At 48.1% G+C, this 23795-nt stretch overlaps 1 protein-coding gene across 1 annotated transcript; it reads right to left on the bottom strand.

The window, feature by feature from the left end:
• Window positions 1-22601: 22601 nt before the first annotated feature.
• On the bottom strand, window positions 22602-23194 carry LOC123106665 (small polypeptide DEVIL 6). Its single transcript, XM_044528760.1, has one exon. The coding sequence runs from the start codon at window positions 23091-23093 to the stop codon at window positions 22860-22862; it is 234 nt and encodes a 77-aa protein (XP_044384695.1). The 5' UTR covers window positions 23094-23194; the 3' UTR covers window positions 22602-22859.
• Between the last annotated feature and the right edge of the window lie 601 nt (window positions 23195-23795).

Raw genomic sequence — 23795 nt, 5'->3', positions numbered from 1 at the left:
ACAACGGCACGAACTTTACAGCTGACGAGGTGAAACTTTGGTGTAGCAACATGGGCATCAAGCTCGATTATGCTTCTGTCTATCAACCTCAAACTAACGGTCAAGTCGAACGAGCAAATGGTCTTATCATGAGCGGCATTAAATCCAGATTAGTCCGATCCTTAAAGGAATCACACACTCATTGGGTAGAGGAGCTCGACTCTGTACTATGGGGCCTGCGGACCACGCTGAATCGCACTACCGGATACACACCGTTTTTATGGTGTATGGCGCTGAGGCAGTGCTGCCTTGCGACATAATTCATGACTCACCTCGAGTGCGCATGTACAAAGAAAGAGAGGCCGAGCTCGATCGGCAGGACAGTTTGGATGCCCTGGAGGAGGAGCGCGACGTGGCAAAAGCCCGTTCCACATTCTATCAGCAACAGGCTCGAAGGTATCGAAACAGAGAAGTGTCGGCCAAAACCTATAACGTTGGTGAACTAGTTCTACGCCTGCCGAAGAAGAAAAAGAACAAGCTCAAGCCCAAATGGGAAGGTCCCTTCATTATCGACCGGGTTCTGACCGGTGGAGCGTACCGTCTGCGGGATGCATCAGATAATCGACCCGAGCCAAACCCATGGAACGCAGCCAGACTCCGAAGATTCTACGCCTAGCGCCGGACTCTATGTTCGTCTCCTTACCTCCATCATTTTTTTACACATATGTTTTTTCTCTTTCTTTTTCTTTTTTCTCTTCAAGGCCCTAAAGGGCTACACTTGTGTCTTGGTTACACAATCTTGACGCGCTAACCACGCTCAATATACCTGTGGGCTTCTTATACAGAAGCTCAATCTAATTACCCTTCCACGCTTTATGCCCCGCACATGTGTTATTCTTCCGCATGTACCTTTTTTCGCCATTATATGTATCGATATGACTTAAGTTTTGGCCACGCTGGGTTGCCTGGCTCTTGTATTTATGCCCTACGTTCCCGTTAATTCGGCTAGGGCATAAGGGGAGCACCTCTGCGATTGTTACTGTTGGGTTAGCCGGATGTGTACCTCAGACTGGGTGAAGCCGAAAGCTAGCGTTCTTAAGGGAATATTCTGTTGGTGAATAAAAGATGATTTTCATTTAAATTACTACACGCCCCCAGATGTTTTTAGTCTGCGTCTCGCAGTTCGGACATGCACATTAGGGCATGCGTACCCAGGGAAAGGAACCCTTAACGGAACTATTCTCCCTGAAAGATGTTTCTTACTATCCATGTAATATAACATAGCTAGTTGGGTACTTGTTTGTTCAAGCACTTATGACCCCTATGCCTGGTTTCCACGCATACCCCGGTTTTTACATAACCGAGTGGGTATTCGGATACACTCCGGACTATCGGGTCCAGAGGTCGAAGCGAAAAGGTCTGCCATGACAAATGATTTACAATCCGGTTAGGGACATTGCATATGTCACTTGAAGTACACAGTCACTAAGACTGATTAAATTCTTCTTCTATACCATCCAACAGACTGTCTAGCCTACAATCCTGTTGGGAATACTTTGCGGCTAATTTTACTTGGTCATACACTAAACTGACAGGGATCTCTTTCCCATCGAGCCCCACAGGTCCGACTTTGGCCATGTGGTTTGGGTCCGCCTTGGTATATCATGTCATCACCATAGCCCAGCCTTCCCTTGCACCTTGTTGGCAGGCCGATATCTTCCATAATCGGAAGCGCCGTCGTGCTCCTTTGAGCTTCTCTATAAGCTCTCCCATGCCTCCTAGCGGGGACGCGGATGGTCACAAGGCTTGAGCAATAACCTGCATCACCTGTCGAACTTGTTCGTGCAGTTGTGAGAGCTCTGGTAGAAGATCACCCGAAGACCCGGGCATCTCCTCTGCGGGATGACCCGTCAGCATACCTGCAGACATAACGTTGTTAGCACGCTTCCTCGCTGAACTCCTTTAACAAGTTCGTTCAAGCACTTACTAAAAATGCCGCGCCGAAGCCGTTTATTCTCCTTCACGGAGTCCGCAAGCTGGGCTCGGAGATCCTTCAGTTCCACGCCCAGCCGGATATTGGCGTCTTGGAGATCATTTTTCTCCTGCCTGACTCGTGTCAGCACGCGCTCGCCAGCATTTCGCTGTCGACCATTATGTGTCGTATCCGCCTCCACGGCCTCCGGATTCACTCCGGGGCCACCTGCAACATCTATTGTTAGGTGTGCATACATGCTGCATACTATCTGGTACCCATATTCAATGCAATAGACAAAAGAGTTACCAGGGGGACCCTTTTTGGACTCCTTCAAGGCGGCAACGGCAGCTTCCAGCTGGGCCTTGCACTCATCCAGCTCTTGAGACAATTGGGAATTCTTCTCCGTAGGAACCTTCACAAATAATGATCCTTAAATCAGTTGCGTCAACTGTTTCAAGTCTCAGGGGCTACTGATACATATGATCGTCAGATTTTCTTTCCCGTATATCCCTTACATACTAGTCTGTGGCTCTGGCTAGACCATTTTGAGCAGCACGGATGTACGCGTCTCCAGAATTGAAGGCATCAAATGCCTCTGGTGAGAAACAAGCGTCACGGAGTACGGCCCAACGACGCCTGTGATTCATGGCGCTCTCCACTTCTGAATTTGTAGTGGATAGTCTATCCGCATCCTCTGTAGGAGGAGCAGCCGGCGTCCGCCCCATGTTGGCTTCCACCTCTATGTCCGGCCCTGGAGCCCGACTGGTGGACGCGTGATCGGCAGCCTCTCCGGATATAGTCCGGCGAGCGTTTTTTCTATTAAAGAAACATGGACTTCATTACATTTTGAGAAATACGACAACCACTGAGCAAGGTTTTGTGTCATACATCTGCGCTGGCATATCCGTCCTGCCCGCCTTCCTTTTTGGCCTACCCGGCTTGGGGGCCTCTTGTTGGCGAGTTGCTATGGGTTCGGCACGGCGTACCGAATGCCTTCCCTGTGAAACACCATATGTGTATGGTAGGTGAAGTGTCTAAAAGGGGATCCTATTTTTGGAGCTGGGATATTGGTTTTTCTTACGTGCGACGCAGGGAGCGGTCTGGGATAATCGGCCGTTATGGCTACCATGGCGTCATCGCAGCTCAATTGATAGAATTGCCTGTCTATCAGCTCCATGAATATGTTCGGATCCTCTTCGAGTCCGGGACTGAGGGCCCGGCCAGGGTCCTCTGGTTGTGGAGATGGGCTGTTGACCTCCCTTACAGCTTTTTGCAGTTCCTGCCGTAAAATGGCAAGGTGAGTACCTACGACGAAGAATGCGGAAAGAATGGGAGTAAAGAGGTACAACTCACCCATCATGGAGGGTTGTACATGGAGAATCCATCCCGTGGCTTGATACGGATGAACTCCTCTTCCTCTCCCTTGAACAACTCGGACAGAATTTTTGCTAAAGCAGTAGCGGAGTCTGGTCCCTTACGCCCGCAACGGGTGGCATCATCTTCCCCGTTAAAACACCACAGGGGGTGCCCTCGATATTGAAGTGGCTGCACTCCCCGCATTATGCATATTGACATAACCTCGACTATTGTCAATCCTGATTGAGCCAGCGCTATAATCCGGTTCATTAGGTAAAGGACTTCTCCGTTCTCTTCCTCCTGGGGGCTCCGTGGGCGCCAGCTTCGGTGTTTCTTCATAGGAGCATTGTTGAACTCAGGAAGACCCCGCCGAATAGGGTTTGGAAGGGGAACGTCCAACATATAAAACCACTCCGAAGGCCAGTCTTCGGACGTCTTCTTTAGAGTGCCGGATAGGTATCCGGTCTCGGCGATGCGCCATATTTCGGCTCCGCCCACCTGATAAAGTGACCCCTTCTGTGTGCAGGGCACAAGGCAAAATAACCTCTTCCACAGCTCGAAATGAGCCTCGCAGCCCAGAAACAGCTCACATAGGGCAACATAGCCGGCGATGTGTAGTATGGAAGCCGGGGTGAAATTATGCAGTTGGAGGCCGTAGAACTCCAGGAGCCCGCAGAGGAATGGATGGATGGGAAATCCGAGTTCCCTTAGTAAGTAAGGGACGAGGCATACCCGCTCCGCCTTAGAGGGGCTGGGGAAGCTCTCCGCTTGCTCCCCACCATTATAAGTGGCGAGCCCGGCTCGGATGGGGACCATATACGCTGGAGGGAGAAATCCTTGAGTCTGCAGCTCTACTAATCGACTGTGCGGGATGGAACACCTCTCCCAATCAATGGGCTTAGGGCTACGGGGGCGGGAGGAGGAGCTGCGGTGGTCGGCCATGTTGGAATGGATTTTTTCCGAGCGCGCTCCGATGGATTCTCGCCGTGGGAGGATGGTATGGATTGGATCTAAGAATCCCCATCCCTTTATTAGACCATTTATTTACCTGCCTAGGGCAGAGAATGTAAAAACGCCCTAGCTCCTCGCATTCGCTCGACGCGTGGAAGATGGCCCTTATTGGGCACAGAAGCCAAGAAGTCCAACATTTATGGGAGTCGGACACTACTTTACAGATATTCAAGATTTGGAGAAGAACCCGCCTTACAATGCCGAAGACAATACTGCGTGCCGGGCTCATCGTCATTGAATCCTGGTTCAGGGGCTACTGAGGGAGTCCTGGATTAGGGGGTCTCCGGACAGCCAGATTATATCCTTTGGCCGGACTATTGGACTATGAAGATACAAGATTGAAGACTTCGTCTCATGTCCGGATGGGACTCTACTTGGCGTGGAAGGCAAGCTAGGCAATACGGATATGTATATCTCCTCCTTTGTAACCGACCTGGTGTAACCCTAGCCCCCTCCGGTGTCTATATAAACCAGAGGGTTTTAGTCCGTAGGACAACATACAACCAAACCATAGGCTAGCTTCTAGGGTTTAGCCACTTTGATCTCATGGTAGATCAACTCTTGTAATACTCACCTCATCAAGAAGAATCAAGCAGGACGTAGGGTATTACCTCCATCAAGAGGGCCCGAACCTAGGTAAAACATCGTGTCCCCTGCCTCCTGTTACCATCCGCCTTAGACGCATAGTTTGGGACCCCCTACCCGAGATCCGCCGGTTTTGACACTGACAGTGAACCTTCGAACTATGAATAAGTGATGGCGAGCCCGGATTCCAACAAATGGCTTGAAGCCATGAAATCCGAGATAGGATCCATGTATGAAAACAAAGTATAGACTTTGGTGTACTTGCCTGATGATCGGCAAGCCATAGAGAATAAGTGGATCTTTAAGAAGAAGACTGGCGCGGATGATAACGTGACCGTCTATAAGGCTCGGTTTGTCGCTAATGATTATCGACAAGTTCAAGGAGTTGACTACGATGATAATTTATCACCCCTAGCAAAGCAGAAGTCTGTCCGAATCATGTTAGCAATTGCCGCATTCTATGATTATGAGAACTGGCAAATGGATGTCAAAATAGCATTCCTTAACGGTTTCCTTAAGGAAGAATTGTATATGATGCAGCCAGAAGGTTTTGTTGATCCTAAGAATGCTGACAAGGTATGCAAGCTCCAGCGCTCCATCTATGGGCTGGTGCAAGCATCTCGGAGTTGGAACATTCGCTTTGATGAAATGATCAAAGCATTTGGGTTTATATAGACTTATCGAGAAGCATGTATTTACAAGAAAGTGAGTGGGAGCTCTGTAGCATTTCTCATATTATATGTGGATGACATACTATTGATGGGAAATTATATAGAACTTTTGGAAAGCATAAAAGCCTACTTGAATAAGTGTTTTTCAATGAAGGAACTTGGAGAAGCTGCTTACATATTAGGCATCAAGATCTATAGAGATAGATCGAGACACCTCATTGGTCTTTCACAAAGCACATACCTTAACAAGATATTGAAGAAGTTCAATATGGATCAGTCCAAGAAGGGGTTCTTGCCTGTATTGCAAGGTGTGAGATTGGGCGTAGCTCAATGCCCGACCTTGGCAGAAGAAAGAGAAAATATGAGTGGCATACCCTATGCCTCAGCCATAGGCTCTATTATGTATTCCATGTTGTGTACCAGACCTGATGTGAACCTTGCCATAAGTTTGGTAGGGAGGTACCAAAGTGATCCCGGAATGGAACACTGGATAGCGGTCAAGAATATCCTGAAGTGCCTGAGAAGGACTAAGGATATGTTTCTCGTTTATTGAGGTGCCAAAGAGATCGTCGTAAAGGGTTACGTCGATGCTAGCTTTGACACAGATCCGGATGACTCCAAGTCACAAACCGGATACGTGTATAATTTGAATGGTGGGGTAGTCAGCTGGTGCAGTTGCAAGCAAAGCATCGCGGTGGCATCTACATATAGATATTTGTAAAGTACATATGGATCGGAATGTCGCAGATCTGTTGACTAAACCTCTTCCACGAGCAAAACATGATCAGCACCAGAACTCTATGGGTGTTCGATTCATCACAATGTAACTAGATTATTGACTCTAGTGCAAGTGGGAGACTATTGGAAATATGCCCTAGAGGCAATAGTAAGATGGTTATTATTATATATCCTTGTTCATGATAATTGTCTATTGTTCATGATATAATTGTATTAACTAGAAACGGTAATACATGTGTGAATACATAGACCACAACATGTCCCTAGTGAGCCTCTAGTTGACTAGCTCGTTGATCAATGGATGGTTGTGGTTTCCTGACCATGGATATTGGATGTCGTTGATAACGGGATCACATCATTAGGAGAATTATGTGATGGACAAGACCCAATCCTAAGCATAGCACAAGATGGTGTAGTTCGTTTGCTAGAGCTTTTCTAATGTCAAGTACCATTTCCTTAGACCATGAGATTGTGCAACTCCCGGATGCCGTAGGAATGCCTTGGGTGTATCAAACGTCACAACGTAACTAGGTGACTATAAAGGTGCACTACAGGTATCTCCGAAAGTGTCTGTTGGGTTGGCATGAATCGAGACTCGGATTTGTCAGTCCGTATGACGGAGAGGTATCTCTAGGACCACTCGGTAATGCATCGTCATAATGAGCTCAACATGGCTAAGGAGTTAGTCACGCGATCATGTTTACGGAATGAGTAAAGAGACTTGCAGGTAACGAGATTGAACAAGGTATAGGGATAACGACGGTCGAATCTCGGGCTAGTAACATACCGATGGACAAAGGGAATTGTATACGGGATTGATTGAATCCCCGACATCGTGGTTTATCCGACGAGATCATCGTGGAACATGTGGGAGCCAATATGGGTATCCAGATCCCGCTATTGGTTATTGGCGGGAGAGGTGTCTCGGTCATGTCTGCATGGTTCCCGAACCCGTAGGGTCTACACACTTAAGGTTCGGTGACGCTAGAGTTGTAATGAGAATATTATGTGGTTACCGAAGGTTGTTCGGAGTCCCGTATGAGATCCCGGACGTGAAGAGGAACTCCGAAATGGTCCGGAGGTGAAAATCGATATATTGGACGAAGGGTATTGGAGTCCGGAATTGTTCTGGGAGTACCGGGTAACGACCAGCATTGCTCGAAAGGACTTTCGGAGGCCCCAGCAAGTGTTGGGGGCTTTATGGGCCAAGGGGAGGGGTCACACCAGCCCACTAAGGGGTTGTGCGCCCCTCCCGCCCCATCTCACGTAACCTGGAGAGGTGGGGGCGCCTCCCCTAGGGCAGCCGCCCCCCAGCTTGGGGGCCAAGTTTCCTAGGGGTGGGGGCACCCAAACCCATCTAGGGTTTCCCCTGTGGCCGCTGCCCCTCCCTTAGGGAAACCCTAGGGTGCCTCCTCCTCCCCCCCTTTCCCCTATATATAGTGAGGGATAGAGAGGGCTGCCACAACCCTTCTCCTGGCGCAGCCCTCCCCCTTCCAACTCCTCCTCCTCCGTTGAGCTTGGCAAAGCTCTGCCGGAGAACCGCAAGCTCCACCACCATGCCGTCGTGCTGCTGGAGCTCTCCCTCAACTTCTCCTCTCCCCTTGCTGGATCAAGAAGGAGGAGACGTCCCTGGGCTGTATGTGTGTTGAACGCGGAGGCGCCGTCTATTCGGCGCTTGGATCGGATCTTCCGCTATTTGTATCGTCGCGAGTATGACTCCATCAACCGCGTTCTTGTAACGCTTCCGCTTAGTGATCTTCAAGGGTATGAAGATGCACTCCATCTCTCTCGTTGCTAGCATTTCCTAGACTAATCTTGGTGACATGTAATAATTTTTTTGAATTATTACTACGTTCCCCAACACTATCAAGGAAAAAGCAAGAGCAAGAACTGCGAGTCCGATGGAGAAAATAAAATGAAGAAATTCTTCAAGAAGAAGGACAACTCCACTTCAAAATCTTCTTCAAGATCTTCATCGAGGAATCTGTCCAAGTCCTCCTCCAACCGCAAGAATACTTCTCGCAAGGCCAAGGCGTACATCGGCAAGGAGATGGATTCTGAAGAAGAAGAATCATCTGCCTTCGAAGAAGCTAATGAATCCGATGAGGATTCCGACTCGGTCATGGCTGGCATAGCATGCACCTCCTCTCCGGCGAAAAATTTCTTCGGGAACCCATCAAGCGACGATGAAACTCCTTCCTACTGCTTCATGGCTAAGGCTTCGAAAGAAAAGCTATCCTCCAAACATCACAAGGTTCACTCAAGTGACCAATATTCTTCTGATGAGGATGACCATGCTAATTTAATCAAAATTGCCAATATCCAACAAAACTCTCTTGTGAAAATTGAGAAAACCCTCAGGAATTCTGAAGGGTTGTTGGTTGAGGAGATGGAGAAAAATCAGTCATTGACCGAAGAGTATTCCACTCTCAAGTCACGAATGGATGAACTCTCAACTCATCATGATTTTCTCTCAGCTGACCATGAAAGATTGACCTACGATTACCTGAAAAGGAAACAGTAACTCGAGGAGCTGAGAGAGGCTCATGAAGATTTGATTAGAGAAAATTCTCTTCTCACCCAACAACTCCAGGATAAACCTGAGGTGTTTGTGCCACCTTGCTTAAAATGCTTTGAACGAACCAATGCTGAATCAAATGACGAATCATCTGTGAATGCTAACCCCTTGGTCGAGGAAAATGGTTCTATTTTTTATGAAAAATCTAGGTTGAAAGATCTTCTTCAGATAGGAATGTTCAAATCTCTCAAAAGGCACCAAACCCTTTGTGATGTTCTGAAGAAATCTATTCTTCACAAATATCCCTGGAAGGAAGGTATCATTTTCGAAAGGAAAATGAATGAAAATGGCATTTACTGGGAACCACATCAATATCCTCAAACTGTTTGGGTTCCTTGCAAAGAGCAAAACGCTCGATCCAGCATTACTTTCAGGATACAACTCTCCCATACCTGAATATACTGATGATGACTCTCTGGACAACTATAAGTTGTTCAAAAATCAACATGGTGAGACTGTTGCTCGCTATTTTGGACCAAACAGTAGAAATGCGCCCCCCCCCCAAGAAAGTTATTTGGGTGCCTAAGAAAACTATCGATGCATTACCTATTACACCTTTAATAACCATGCAGGCCCAAAATGCTCGATATTTCCTTGAAAAAGTTCAACGGGATGAGTACATGCATACCTCATACAATCATTATGCTCACTCATCAAGAAGAAATTTCAATGTCTATTCCTTCAATTATGCTCGTTCTTCCTCGAGCAAAAACTATACTTGCCGAAAGAAGTCATATGCTGCTCGCTCTATTGTTTCGAAGACACCTGCAAATATGTGGGTGGTTAAGAAAGCCTAATTCTTCTGCAGGACTATGTCTCTGGGTGCACTGAATGGATAATGGACAGTGGATGCACTATTCATATGACCGGAGAGAAGTCGTTATTTGTTGACCCCAACTTAACAGCTTCTCCTCTAAAGTATATCACTTTTGGTGACAACAACAAGGGAAAGGTAATTGGGCTAGGTAAAATTGCTATATCCAAAGACAAGTCCATTGATAATGTGTTACTTGTTCAGTCTCTTGGATTCAATCTCATGTGTGTTGGCAAGCTATGTGATTTAGGCATGCTAGTTCTATTTTCCATATCCAAATGCATTGTCTTCATGGCCCCTGACAATTCCTTTGTCTTTAAGGGAATTAGAAATGGTGGTCTCTACGTTGTGGATTTCTCTAAGGGTCCCTTAGTCCAAACTTGTTTGCTTGCAAAAGCAACCGAAGGATGGTTGTGGCACTGCAGACTTGGTCATGCAGGTATGAGAAATTTGCAGACCTTAGTGCAGAAAAATCATCTACGTGGCATTCCTTATATAAAATACGACAAGAATCGTCATGCTTCTCTGGCATTGGAGCAGCCGCGGAGGCCGGGCGATGCTCTCGGCCGGTGCGTCGCTTCAATGCCGGTTCCAGTGAGAGTTCTCGGTCGCTTCTGGGCTGACATGAATGTGGTGTTCGCGCTCTGGAGTAGTGCAGAACGACTTGAATTCGCGGCAACCACTTCGCGTGGGAGAGGGCACGAGAGAGATTTTTGGACGAGTCCAGGGTGACGGACACGTACATTGTTGCGGTCCGGATGCTCGATACCCCCCTGGTTGCCTCTGGTTTACGGGAAAACGGACGCCTGGACCGCACCATGAACCGACGGATACCATGTTGGATGGCTGCTAGTTCTTCTGTGACTTATTTGTTGCTTTGGAAGTAAGCTGCCCTTGCCCACCTTAATCCAAAATTCTAATTAAAAAATTATCTTACGAGGTAGCTTATTTTCACAGCCCCAAATAAGCCATGAAAGAACTCGTGCTAAGGCGAGGTGGAAGCAACCAGCGTCGCGCATGGAAGTGTGGAAGGGAAAGGTTTACGTAGCTGATGCAGGGACGCGTCTGTGCATCAATTTGTGCTACCAGATCCGAAGCTCCATAATGCATTGCGTCAGAAACATTCTCAAGGAACGTCACCGCAAAAATATTGCAGGCAATTCTGGTGTGTATGGAGACTGTTGAACATATGGTTTGTGCATGTATATTGTATACCTCGGCTCACCTTCTAGTCATTGTATAGTTGAGGTTGTGGCCCACTTTGTACTCCATATATACGTGCGCTATGCACCGATCCATACATCCAGTAGCATTGCCAAAACTCTCATTTCCAACATGGTATCATACTTCTGATCCTAAACCTAACCCTCTCCCGCCGCCGCACCACGTCGCCGCCGCGATCTCGTCACCGCCACCGCCGCACCACGCCGCCGCTACCGCCGCAACTCCCCGCCCCCCGCCGCCGCCTGTGTGTACAACCGCCGTCGCCTCCACACGCTTCTGCCCTCTCTACCCTAACCCCAAGCCGCGCCGACTCATACTCGCCGCACCGCCTGAAGGAAATATGCCCTAGAGGCAATAATAAAGTTATTATTTATTTCCATATATCATGATAAATGTTTATTATTCATGCTAGAATTGTATTAACCGGAAACATAATACATGTGTGAATACATAGACAAACAGAGTGTCACTAGTATGCCTCTTATTGACTAGCTCGTTAATCGAAGATGGTTATGTTTCCTAACCATGAACAAAAGAGTTGTTATTTGATTAATGGGATCACATCATTAGAAGAATGATGTGATTGACTTGAACCATTCCATTAGCTTAGCACCCGATCGTTTAGTATGTTGCTATTGCTTTCTTCATGACTTATACATGTTCCTATGACTATGAGATTATGCAACTCCCGTTTGCCGGAGGAACACTTTGTGTGCTACCAAACGTCACAACGTAACTGGGTGATTATAAAGGAGCTCTACATATGTCTCCAAAGGTACGTGTTGGGTTGGCGTATTTCGAGATTAGGATTTGTCACTCCGATTGTCGGAGAGGTATCTCTGGGCCCTCTCGGTAATGCACATCACATAAGCCTTGCAAGCATTGCAACTAATGAGTTAGTTGTGAGATGATGTATTACGGAACGAGTAAAGAGACTTGCCGGTAACGAGATTGAACTAGGTATTAAGATACCGACGATCGAATCTTGGGTAAGTAACATACCGATGACAAAGGGAACAACGTATGTTGTTATGCGGTCTGACCGATAAAGATCTTCGTAGAGTATGTGGGAGCCAATATGAGCATCCAGGTTCCGCTATTGGTTATTGACTGGAGACGTGTCTCAGTCATGTCTACATTTTTCTCGAACCCGTAGGGTCCGCACGCTTAAGGTTTCGATGACAGTTATATTATGAGTTTATGAGTTTTGATGTACCGAAGGAGTTCGGAGTCCCGGATGAGATCGGGGACATGACGAGGACTCTCGAAATGGTCGAGACGTAAAGATCGATATATTGGACGACTATATTTGGACATCGGAAAGGTTCCGAGTGATTCGGGTATTTTTCGGAATACGGGAGAGTTACGGGAATACGTATTGGGCCTTATTGGGCCATACGGGAAAGAAGAAAAAGGGCCTCAAGGGTGGCCGCACCCCTCCCCTTGGTCTGGTCCGAATTGGACTAGGGAAGGGGGGCGCCCCCTTCCTTCCTTCTCCTTTTCCCTTCCTCTTTTCCTATTCCATATGGGAGGTGGAATCCTACTAGGACTAGGGAGTCCTAGCAGGACTCCACACTTGGCGCGCCCCCTCCTAGGGCTGGCCTCCTCCTCCCTTGCTCCTTTATATACGGGGGCAGGGGGCACCTCTAGACACACAAGTTGATCCTCGTGATCGTTTTCTTAGCCGTATGCGGTGCCCCCCTCCACCATAATCCTCGATAATATTGTAGCGGTGCTTAGGCGAAGCCCTGCGACGATAGAACATCAAGATCATCACCACGCCGTCATGCTGACGGAACTCTTCCCTGACACTTTGCTGGATCGGAGTCCAGGGATCGTCATCGAGCTGAACGTGTGCTAGAACTCGGAGGTGCCGTAGTTTCGGTGCTTGATCGGTCGGGCCGTGAAGACTTACGACTACATCAACCGCGTTGTTATAACGCTTCCGCTGTCAGTCTACGAGGGTACTACGAGGGTACATAGACAACACTCTCCCCTCTCGTTGCTATGCATCACCATGATCTTGCGTGTGCGTAGGAAATTTTTTGAAACTACTACGTTCCCAACACCGCCCTCCCCGCGTGCCGCCACACCACCTCCTCTCTTGGACTCATGGCCTACCACGATTCCTCCGGCACGACCCGCTCCAAACGCACCAACCCGTTCGACGCCCCGACCCCGTCGTCATCCGCGATCTCAACATCCTCGGTCGGGTTCCCGTCGTCCTCGATTATCTCACCTCCGCCTATTATGCCTGGGAGATGTACTTCTCCCTTGTCTTCCGTGGGTACAATCTCCGGGATCACATTGATGGCTCCGTGGATTCCTGGTTCGTGGAGGACGATGAGGAGTGGATGTCCATCGACGCCACTCTCATCCATTGGTTCTACACCACCATCTCAAAGGACATCTTCCACACGGTGGCCTCCGCCGACAATGATGCTCACACCATCTGGACCAAGCTCAACGGCCTCTTCACCGACAACACGCTCCAGCGCAAGGTTTTCTTGCACTGCGAGTTTTTTGGGTCCCAGTAGCTCAATTCGTCTGTCGATGATTATTGCATGTGCATCAAGAAGCTTGTTGACGAGCTTCGTGACCTCAGTGAGAAGGTCTCTAACGAGCTCCTTCTCAGCATACTCATCGCCGGCCTGAACAACGACTTCGGGAATGCCGCCTCCAACATCCCTCTCATCACCAACCAGACCTTCCCGAAGATCGTGGCGTACCTGAAGCTGGAGGAGAGGAGGATGCAGATGTCGCGTACACGGGCCACTCACACGGCCCTCACCACCGGTACCCGCGGCGGCGCGCAGCCTACCGCCCCGGTCCATCAGCCGCAGCCTGGACCGGGCCCCTTCCAGGCGCCGCCACCGCTCGGGTTTCCTTACCCACAGCAGCAGCAGGCTCCGCCGCCACCCCAAGCCGAGCGCCGCGGTGGTCGTCGTGGCCGCGGTGGCCACAAGAAACAGCAGCAGCCGCCGGCAGCCCAAGGCAGGGCGCCGCGCCACCCGCAGCAGCCGCTCCCGCCGGCACCCTGGAAGGCCGGCCAGAACCCATGGACGGGGGTCGTTCACGCGTACTCCATGCATGTCCCACGCGCTCCCGTCCCCGGTTTCTTCGGTGCTTGCCCGGCCTCTCATCAGGCGCTCCATGTGGCTCCTCAGCCGTACGCGTCCGTGCTGTCTTACGGCTCTTCCGCGGCCTATGGGCTGCCTTCGGCCGGTGGGTACCCACAGCTCCTCGCAGTGCCGCCTCCACAGCCTCCATCGTCGGCCCCGTCACTCCCACCAGCACCTTGGGACCCCGTGCTTCTAGCGGCCCTCCACACAGCCCCCACGCCCCAACACTACACTGGCGGTGGCGACTGATACATGGACACCGGAGCCACGGCTCACATGGCCGCCAACCCAGTAACCTTCTTGCCGCTCACCCTGTTCACACCGCTGCTTGCATTACCGTGGGTGACGGTTCTTCCATGCCCATTACTCATGTCGGTCATGCTGCTTTTCCATCTAACTCCATGCCATTATATCTTTCTAACGTACTTGTCTCTCCTGACATCATTAAAAACCTTGTTTCCGTCCGTTCTCTTACACGTGAAAATCCTGTTACCGTTGAATTTGACATGTTTGGCTTTTATGTTAAGGACGCCCATACCTGGATGGTGCTCCACCGATGTGACAGCCCCGACGAGCTCTACCCGGTCCACTCATCCACCTCCTCCGTTGCTGCACCCATGGCGCTTTCCGCCGGAGTGGACCTTTGGCATGCTCGTCTCGGTCATCCCAAAACCGCCACCCTTCGTTATATTCTTCAGAGTTTTTCCTTCACGTGTAATAAGATCGACGATCACACTTGTCATGCTTGTCATCTCGGCAAACATGTCCGTCTTCCTTTTAGTACTTCATCGCATGTTGCATCATACCCGTTTGAGTTAATTCATAGTGATGTTTGGACCTCTCCTGTTGCAAGTAACACGGGCTATCTCTATTATCTTGTTATACTTGATGATTTTTCCCACTATGTGTGGACCTTCCCGTTGCGGCGAAACTCGGATGTTGTTGCCACTCTCACTGCTTTCTACTCTTATGTATCCACGCAGTTTGGGTGTCCCATCCATGTGTTGCAAACAGACAACGGGAAGGAGTTCGATAATCTTGTGATTCGCAACCTTCTCTCCACACACGGCACGATTTTTCGTCTCACATGCCCGTACACTTCGCAACAGAATGGCCGCGCTGAGCGCGTGCTTCGCACTCTTAGTGACTGCGTCCGCACGCTTCTCTTCCACGCCAACGTGCCACCACGTTTTTGGCCCGACGCGCTTGCCACCGCATCACTACTTATCAACATTCGTACATGTCACACTCGCGGGTATTTTGCACCTCACCATATTTTGTTCGGCACGCCACCCTTCTATGCTTAGCTCCGCATCTTCGGTTGCTTATGCTACCCTAGCATCGCTTCCACTACTCCGCATAAGCTCGCATCAAGGTCCTTGTCCTGCATCTTTCTCGGCTACCCCCCCCCCAACACCAAAGGATACCGTTGCTATGATCCTATCTCACATCGGGTGATCACTTCCCGACACGTTTATTTTGATGAGATGGTTTTTCCGTTTCAGTAGGTACCTTCGGATGTTGCGGCATTACCCGCTCCCGATGACGGCCGCCCGCATGCTTCTCTTGGGCCGCCTCCCGGCTTTGAGGGTGCCTCCCGCGCCACGGGCCAAGTTTCTCCCTGTTTGGCTGCCTCAGGGGCCGCACCCCCCCTCCCCGGCGTCCCCGACGCCCCCGACTCCCTCGGTGTCCCTAGTGCCCCCGACGCCCTCAGCGTCCCCGGCGCCCACCACGCCATCCGCGTCCCTGGTGCCCGCGACATCTCAGGCATCCCCGACCCCCTCTCGGCGTCCCCCGCGGCCTCATCGGCGGCTGGCTCTTCATCATCATCACCCGCCGCCGCCCCGGACCCGCTGCCCCGCCCGATGACTCGCTCTCGGGCTGGCATTCTTCGCCCGAGTATGCGGTATACTAGCGATGAGTACCTTCTCGCTGCTTCCGTCTCTGAGACGTCCCCTCTCCCATCGTCAGCTCGAGCCGCCCTCTAGGATCCTCATTGGCTCGCTGCGATGCAGGAAGAGTTCAACGCTCTCTAGCGGAACCACACCTGGCAGCTCGTCCCTCGGCCGCCTTGTGCCAACATCATCACGGGCAAGTGGGTCTTTCGGCACAAGACTCGTCCGGATGGCACTCTCGAGCGATACAAAGCTCACTGGGTGGTTCTGTGCTTTCGGCAACGTGCGGGCATAGACTTCACCGACACTTTTGCCCCGGTTGTTAAACCGGGCACGATCCGCACCGTGCTTCAGTTAGCCGTCTCCCGAGCTTGGCATGTGCATCTGTTGGACGTTTCCAATGCCTTCTTGCACGACCACCTCGCTGAGTAGGTGTTCTGTGAGCAGCCCACCGGCTTTGTCGACGCCACGCATCCAAACCATGTGTGCTTGCTCTCCCGTTCTCTTTACGGGTTGAAGCAGGCGCCTCGGGCCTGGTACCAGTGCATCGTTGCGTTCCTGCAGACGCTTGGATTTATATCCACTCGCTTCGATGCGTCCCTCTTCGTGTATCATCACAGAGTTGACACAGCCTTCTTCGTGCTTTATGTTGACGACATCATCCTGACGACATCCACTGCTGATCTCCTTCAGCGGCTCACTGCTCGCCTTCGCGACGAGTTTTCCCTCAAGGACTTGGGGCCTCTGCACTGCTTCCTTGGCATCGAGGTCGTCCGACGGCCAGATGGGTTCTTCCTGCATTAGCAGCGGTATGCTCATGAGATCCTTGATTGCGCCGGCATGCTCAACTGCAAGCCCGCTCCCACACCCGTCGACACCAAGGCCAACGTGTCTGCTCTGGAGGGTTCTCCTGCATCCGATGTGGCCTTCTATTGCTCCATTGTGGGTGCGCTGCAGTACTTGACTCTGACGCACCCCGACCTGCAGTATGTCGTTTAGCATGTCTGTCTTCACATGCATGCTCCGCGCGACTCTCACTGGACCCTGGTGAAGCGTATCCTCCATTACATACGCGACACCCCGTCCATGGGACTCACGCTGAAGGCCTCCGCCTCCACCGACCTCGTCGCCTACTCTGATGCGGACTGGGCTGGCTGCCCGAACACACGCCGCTCCACCTCGGGGTACTGTGTCTACCTTGGGCCGTCGCTGATCTCGTGGTCATCCAAGCGACAGCCCACTGTCTCCCGCTCGAGTGTCGAGGCAGAGTATCGGGCAGTGGCTAACGCCGTTTCTGAATGCTCGTGGCTTCGTCAGCTGCTCCAGGAGTTGCTTTGTGATGTTCACAAGGCCACGCTCGTCTACTGCGACAACGTCTCCGCCGTATACCTCTCCGCCAACCCGGTCCACCATCGCCGAACGAAGCACATTGAGCTCGACATACACTTTGTTCGTGAGCAGGTGGCTCTTGGGCGCATCCGGGTCATCCACGTCCCGATGGCGCAACAGTTCGCCGATGTCATGACGAAAGGACTGCCTACTTCTGTTTTTGAGGAGTTCAGGTCCAGTCTTTGCATCTCCGGCGACGCTTCGACTGCGGGGGAGTGTTGAACATATGGTTTGTGCATGTATATTCTATACCTCGGCCCACCTCCTAGTCATTGTATAGTTGAGGTTGTGGCTCACTTTATACTCCATATATGCGTGCACTATGCACCGATCAATACATCGAGTAGCATTGCCAAAACTCTCGTTTCCAGCAGAGAATATTTTGGTTTTGCATCGATTTTTCTATTTCTTTAGGCCTTGTTTGGTGGAGGAGGTTTGGGGAGGTTTGGAGGGAAATATCCTCGCAGGGTTCAAAATCCACAAAAATCCTTGTGAGCCCATTTGACACGTAGGGATTGAGTAGACTAATCCTCTCCGATCCCCGCGAATCCCCCTCAATCCATGTGGTACAGAAAACCCCCCAAGGCACCAGGGAATTGGACGCTTGTTATGTTGCTGCTGTTGTAGGAGGTTTAACCAAATAAAGGGGTTTATAAGGGGGAGGGATTAGTGGGGAATTGAGGGGATTGGGTGAAAGAGAGGGATTAACCAAATCCTCTCAGATCCCCTTCACTCTGGAGCTGCAAAACCTCCCCTGTCAAACGAGGCCTAAGGGGCATTTTAGCATGATACACCCGTTCAGAAGCGGATGACCTGCAGTTGCAAATAAACAAGGAATCAAACGGCAGAGAGATGCCAATTACGATGACACTATATACATTGCTCTGGATCCACTGTTTGTGTCTGTCAAATAAACTTGATTGGATTGGGCCGAGCAGCTATATATTTAGGCGGCCACTCTTAACTATTCTATTCTCAAACCACTTGCCACTTACTTGTGTCCCATGAACGAACGGGCGAATTAACATAGGGATCGCACGCCGACAAATGCGTGCAATGATTTGACTGGTCAAATGCATGACATTTCGACACGTGTCCTGATTGTGACGCGGCACTATCATGACGGCCGTGTACCCATGCGGTGGCGGTTAAAAATGTGCCGACATATGGCCGAAAGATACGCATGTCAGAGAGAGGGAGAGTATTTGCAATGGAGTCGCTGCAACTTTTAACATGCGAGTTCACCCGGAAAAAAAAACTTTTAACATGCGAGTGATATTCAGCGGCTCAGCGCAGGCAACCAGGCAGTGAAGCCATGTGCACGCAGGTGATCGCTCGATTCCAAACTAAAATAAAACTACCGTACACATTTGGCAACAGGGCATGGACCAAAGCTCTTTTCTGTTGTGTGAATTGACATTTGACCTAGCTAAGATAGGGTCCGCGAGTGAGTGCCAATTAAGGTTCAAACTCTCACTTGGATCAGTCCTAATGATTAAGGCACGGAATAATCAGGTCTGGTCAGAAGAGGGACAAAGTGACCAAATTGTCTACTTGTCCACTCTGCAAGTTTGGATAACATGTGCACACCCACCATCGTCTATGCACGGTGTAGATTCTACCCAAGGATTCAGTGACGGGATCTAATAATCTAAATACACCGGGAGTCATAGAACTTGCACGGGACGTTCAGTTTGGTGCATAAATTCGTAAAATACGTGTTTTTGATCATCTAACTTGTCCTCTCGTTCATATACGGTGCTTTCTATCGTATCCGGCTGTATCTCATGCACATGTGGCGTGCCAACATTGTGGGGGCTCATTTTCATTGTTTTTTTAATCCTTGCATTTTATTTATTTATGCAGAAAATTCTCATAAAATTAAAACCAAACTTTTCTGATCCCTTGCATTTTATCTACGCGAACAATTCTCAAATGAAATTGAAAAGGCGGGTACATGCTGGGCTTCGAACTACTCGACAAACCTGATGTTTGGTGATTAGTACGCACAGTTAGCTCCATATTATATGGATAGTACAAAGAAAGTAGAAATTTAAACAGGAAAAGCTGTGCAAAAAAGGGATAGCCCCGGTTCAAACCTATGACCTCCTGGCTAGCTCGCCGCATGTGCAATTATAGAGATATACACAATTTATCTTTTGTATTTTTTTCTTTTTTCTATGTAAGAAAATAACTTATATTCTAGATAAACTTTTCGGACAAATCATTCAACTTTTCCCCGCAAAAAAATCATTAAAATTTTGTTTGAATTCATATAATATTAAATTTGAAAAATCTAGATATAAGAAATATAGTGCAGATTGATTGTATATGATTTTTTTAGACAAATAAACTACTTTTTTGTTTAAATTCGAATAATTTTTAACTTAAACAATCTAGTGCAGAATGAATGCACGTATTTTTGGACAAATAGACGGAAATTGTTTTTGAATTCAAATAAATTTAATTTTTTTGAAATGCGTGAACATTTTTAAAATGCAACATACTTGTTTTAATTACACAAATAATTTTTAAATTTTAAATTTTTTTAAATATCACATACTTTTTTTACAACGTAGAACATTTTTGAAACGTCACAAACAACAAAATATAAGTTGTTTTCTTACATCATTTTATTCCTGCGGGAATTACACGAACATGTTTTTAGTTTTCGTTTATTCTTTTGTTGGGCTGAGCGAACATAGTATTAAAGAAAATTTTGTTTGTGAGTTTGATGTCAATTTATTCTTGGCCGAGTGGCTAGTGTAGTTATCTCTTAGTTTGGAGGACGTCGATTCTAGTCCCCTGGCGCTATTTAGTCGCTAAGACCAAACATATTTAATTTGTAATTTTTATGTGGATGAGCACAATTTAATTTTTCATCGCCACGTATGACTTGCTGAGTTCAACCATCAATCAATGTTTTGGTGTTGAGATATGTTACCCGCTTTTCTAAGCCAACTTATGGCCAGTTCTTTTGGGCCTCTTAAAAAATAAGCCGCCTCTCCCTAGCTTTTCCCATAAGCCGCCTCTTATATTCATTGAGGCTTCTAAATTAGTTATGGGATAACTAATTTAAAAGTCTCAGAAAAATTAAAGGCGGCTTATTTTTTAAAACTGAGGAGAGGTAACTTATTTTGTAAGCCACCCAAAGAATTGTCCTTTAATCTTCTAGGTACCTCGTGAAAAAAAAAACTTAATCTTCTAGGAGAACCATTTGGCGTATGCCGACCTGGGAAACACTAAACGGGTCAAACCGAGCACCATGGCACGTTCGTCCGCCATAATAGCTCACAACATCCCAAACCCAACTTATATCGAGTGGGGCAACACTAAACCGGATAGAGTACCAGGACGACGGGCAGTAGAGACCAAGAACCAACCTCCTATGACAGGGATCTCCTCGAAGAGAAGTGCATATTTCAAACCTTAACTTTTGCCTTAGTCTAATTTACAATCCTAAACTCCAATACCGTCTACATTACAACTGCTAACTCTTAAAACCGGCTAGATTCAACCGTCCCCTCCCATTGACCAATTTAGACCCGTTGATCATCCAGCCTGCATGTCTAGTCAGCAAACCACGTCAGCAAAAAAAATTCAAATTTTCCAGAAAAAGTATAAAAAAACTAAAAATCAAGGAAAACATAAAATATCTATTAAATAAAATATCTGTATAATATAAAAAACATTGAAAATTTGGAAATTAAAAAAATGGTGTTGTTGTCTGAAAATCCTGAAAAATCTGTAAAATCAAAAAGAAAAAAAGGTTCAGTGATCTTTTCTAAAAATTCTGAAAAAATGTTCAAACTTCTAAAACACAAAATTTTGAAATTCTTTAAATCAAAGAAAATTCAAAATCTTTTCCAGATGATTAGTATTGTTTTCTTGATCTTACAAAATCCGGGCAAAAAATCCTGACAAAAAATTGTTTTTTATTTTAATTTTGTGATTGATTATTTATTTATTTTTTATTTTTTAGAAAATATTAAATATTTTACATTTTTATTTCCCTAGATTTTTCATTTTATAGATTTGTTTTTGAAAATTTTGAACTTTTTGTTGATGTGGCTTGCTGATGGGATGGTTAACGGGTCAAAACCGGTCAATGGGGAGGGGAGGGTTGAAGCATGTCCAATTTTAAGAGTTCGAGGTTGTAATGTAGACGGTATTTAAGTTGAGTGTTAAAATATGCACTTCTCTCATCTCCTCATCACCCACTGAAAACTGCCGATCATACACCACCCTAGCAACAACACATGAGAGATGCCTAGATAACCCGACCCATCACAAACCAACAACCGAGTAAGCCCATGGCGACCACTCGCAGGAAAAATGCACAGATAGGGGCAACGAAAAATGCACTACATAAATGTGGACCCGGAAGCCCACAGTCCACAGGTCATGGACCTTTGAACCGAAGCTACCGAGGAGGTGAGGCAAGGTAAAAACCGACCGAAAAGGAATAAAGGCGTCAAGCAGGCAATGACATGGGGCGCAGACGGATAGGACGACATGGAGGATGCACGAGGACGCGAATGCCCCAAGAAGGCGGATAGTTCAATATCCTTTAAATGAGTAATGAATCAAGGCATGTTTTTGTGGCTCTGTTTCAAACGAAAAAATAACACTAATGAGGATAGCCATAGACAATCTCTCTTCGCTTACAATGGTTCGCAAATGTGGGGACTAGCATGTGAGATGCAAATTCCCTGCCGTTCCCATGGAAGAGGATTTATAGCACGCAGATGCGGGGCACGCATCCCTCTCTTACTTTTGGCTTTGGATTTTTCAATCTTTCATATCTTTTGAACCAAAAGTCAAAATTAAATTTAGTTTACATATTCGTGTTTCTGGTGATAAGGGCTTTCAAACGAGACCCATTTTGATTACGTTTTGATGAGTTTTTTAAAATTCCCTTAAGTTTCAACTTTTGGAACTTGGTATGAGCGACCAACAAAATAATGAGTTTCAAATCATGCGTGTGACAAAATATTTCAACTTCTGAAACTCGGTACGAGCGACCGATAAAATCGTATGTTTTAGAACCTATGACCGACAAAAACGTAAGTTCTAGAAATTGAAACTAAAAAAGTGCTCCTAATATAAAATCCTAATTGAACCACGAACAATTTTATGTTGTGGGATGCAAACCGTTTTCTGAACCAGAATAACATGTTCACTTTTTCTGAACCCGAATCTCGTCGACATTTTCATTTTTCGCTCTTTCACGAATTTGAACACACTAGTCAACAAACATCATAGATCTCCAAAAACCGAAAAAATTGCAACGAAGAGGACTAGCCTTACACATTGGTTGCCGCGGTACATACATTCCTGCAGCGCAGTGCTATGGAAGTGACTGGAGCAGCAAACTAATGGAAGCTGTTTGGCCGTGACACACTGTGTTATCTACAATCTTTCTTAGTCTACCAAACCAAGGATGGCCATGGGAATTAAGGCACATCTCTTAGTTAACCTCTGTCTCCGTCTCTCGAAGCAGAGAAGAGATCAAACCGACGCTAGTCCCGCCAGCACACGAGCATGGTGACGCACCGGCGCATGATGTAGAACCTGGCCCTCTGCTGCTTGGCCAGGCTCGCCAGCCGCCCCGGCACGGACCGGCCCGAGCCCCTCGACGCCCGGCCCTTCTTGACGCCCACCGGACTGCCGGTGGCCGCCGCCGGCGCCACCGCGGCCGACCTCCGGCTGCCCTTCTTGGACAGCTTCCACTTGTCGTCCATGCACATCTCCATCTCTTCTCTGTTTCTTCCGATCTCCCAATATGCAATGTGCTCTCTTCTCTCTGTTTTGGCTTCTGGTCGTTGAGGATGGTTGTTGGCGTGAGAGCCGGGTAACTTGGGTGCTACTTATAGTGGCCGAATGCCAATCCAAGGTGGATGAGGGGGTTGGATTTGATTGGAGAGGAGAGGAGATAGAGGTTGATTAAGTAAGTAGCTTAACTAAGACTATTGTTTGTGTGTCTGTTTGGTAGCGCATCTCTTTCAAAATAATTTATGGGACCGTGTCCCCTGGGGGTGATGGCCATCTCTTTCGGCGCCCACGCTCAAGTAGTAGCGGTGCAATTTTCTTAGGACCTTTGATTTGAACCGGAGCGTGCTGAACCTACAAAACTGTACTAGCATAAACTGAGCTGGGCAGGGTCCATCCATGATGATAAAAACTGGAGTACTAGCTACGGCTCTGTTTGTTGGGAACATGTAGCAGTAAACTTTGTAGGCGCGTCAGAGACGTTCGTGGGAGTTAACGGATCCACGTAGCATGCGACTGTATCATCTTGAATCGCCGAGCACGACCGGCCACCAGATCGAGTCAAACTCGCTCTCTCTCCAACACACGCCACGGAGCACGACAAGTCACCGTCCGTGTGATGGATCACGACGCGACGTAGTTAATCAACTAACGAGGAACACACTGCTATCTGTTGGAGCAGCAGC

Source organism: Triticum aestivum, chromosome 5A (genome assembly GCF_018294505.1).
Source record: "Triticum aestivum cultivar Chinese Spring chromosome 5A, IWGSC CS RefSeq v2.1, whole genome shotgun sequence".
Lineage (NCBI taxonomy): Eukaryota > Viridiplantae > Streptophyta > Magnoliopsida > Poales > Poaceae > Triticum > Triticum aestivum.
This window is presented reverse-complemented; position numbering and strand designations above follow the sequence as displayed.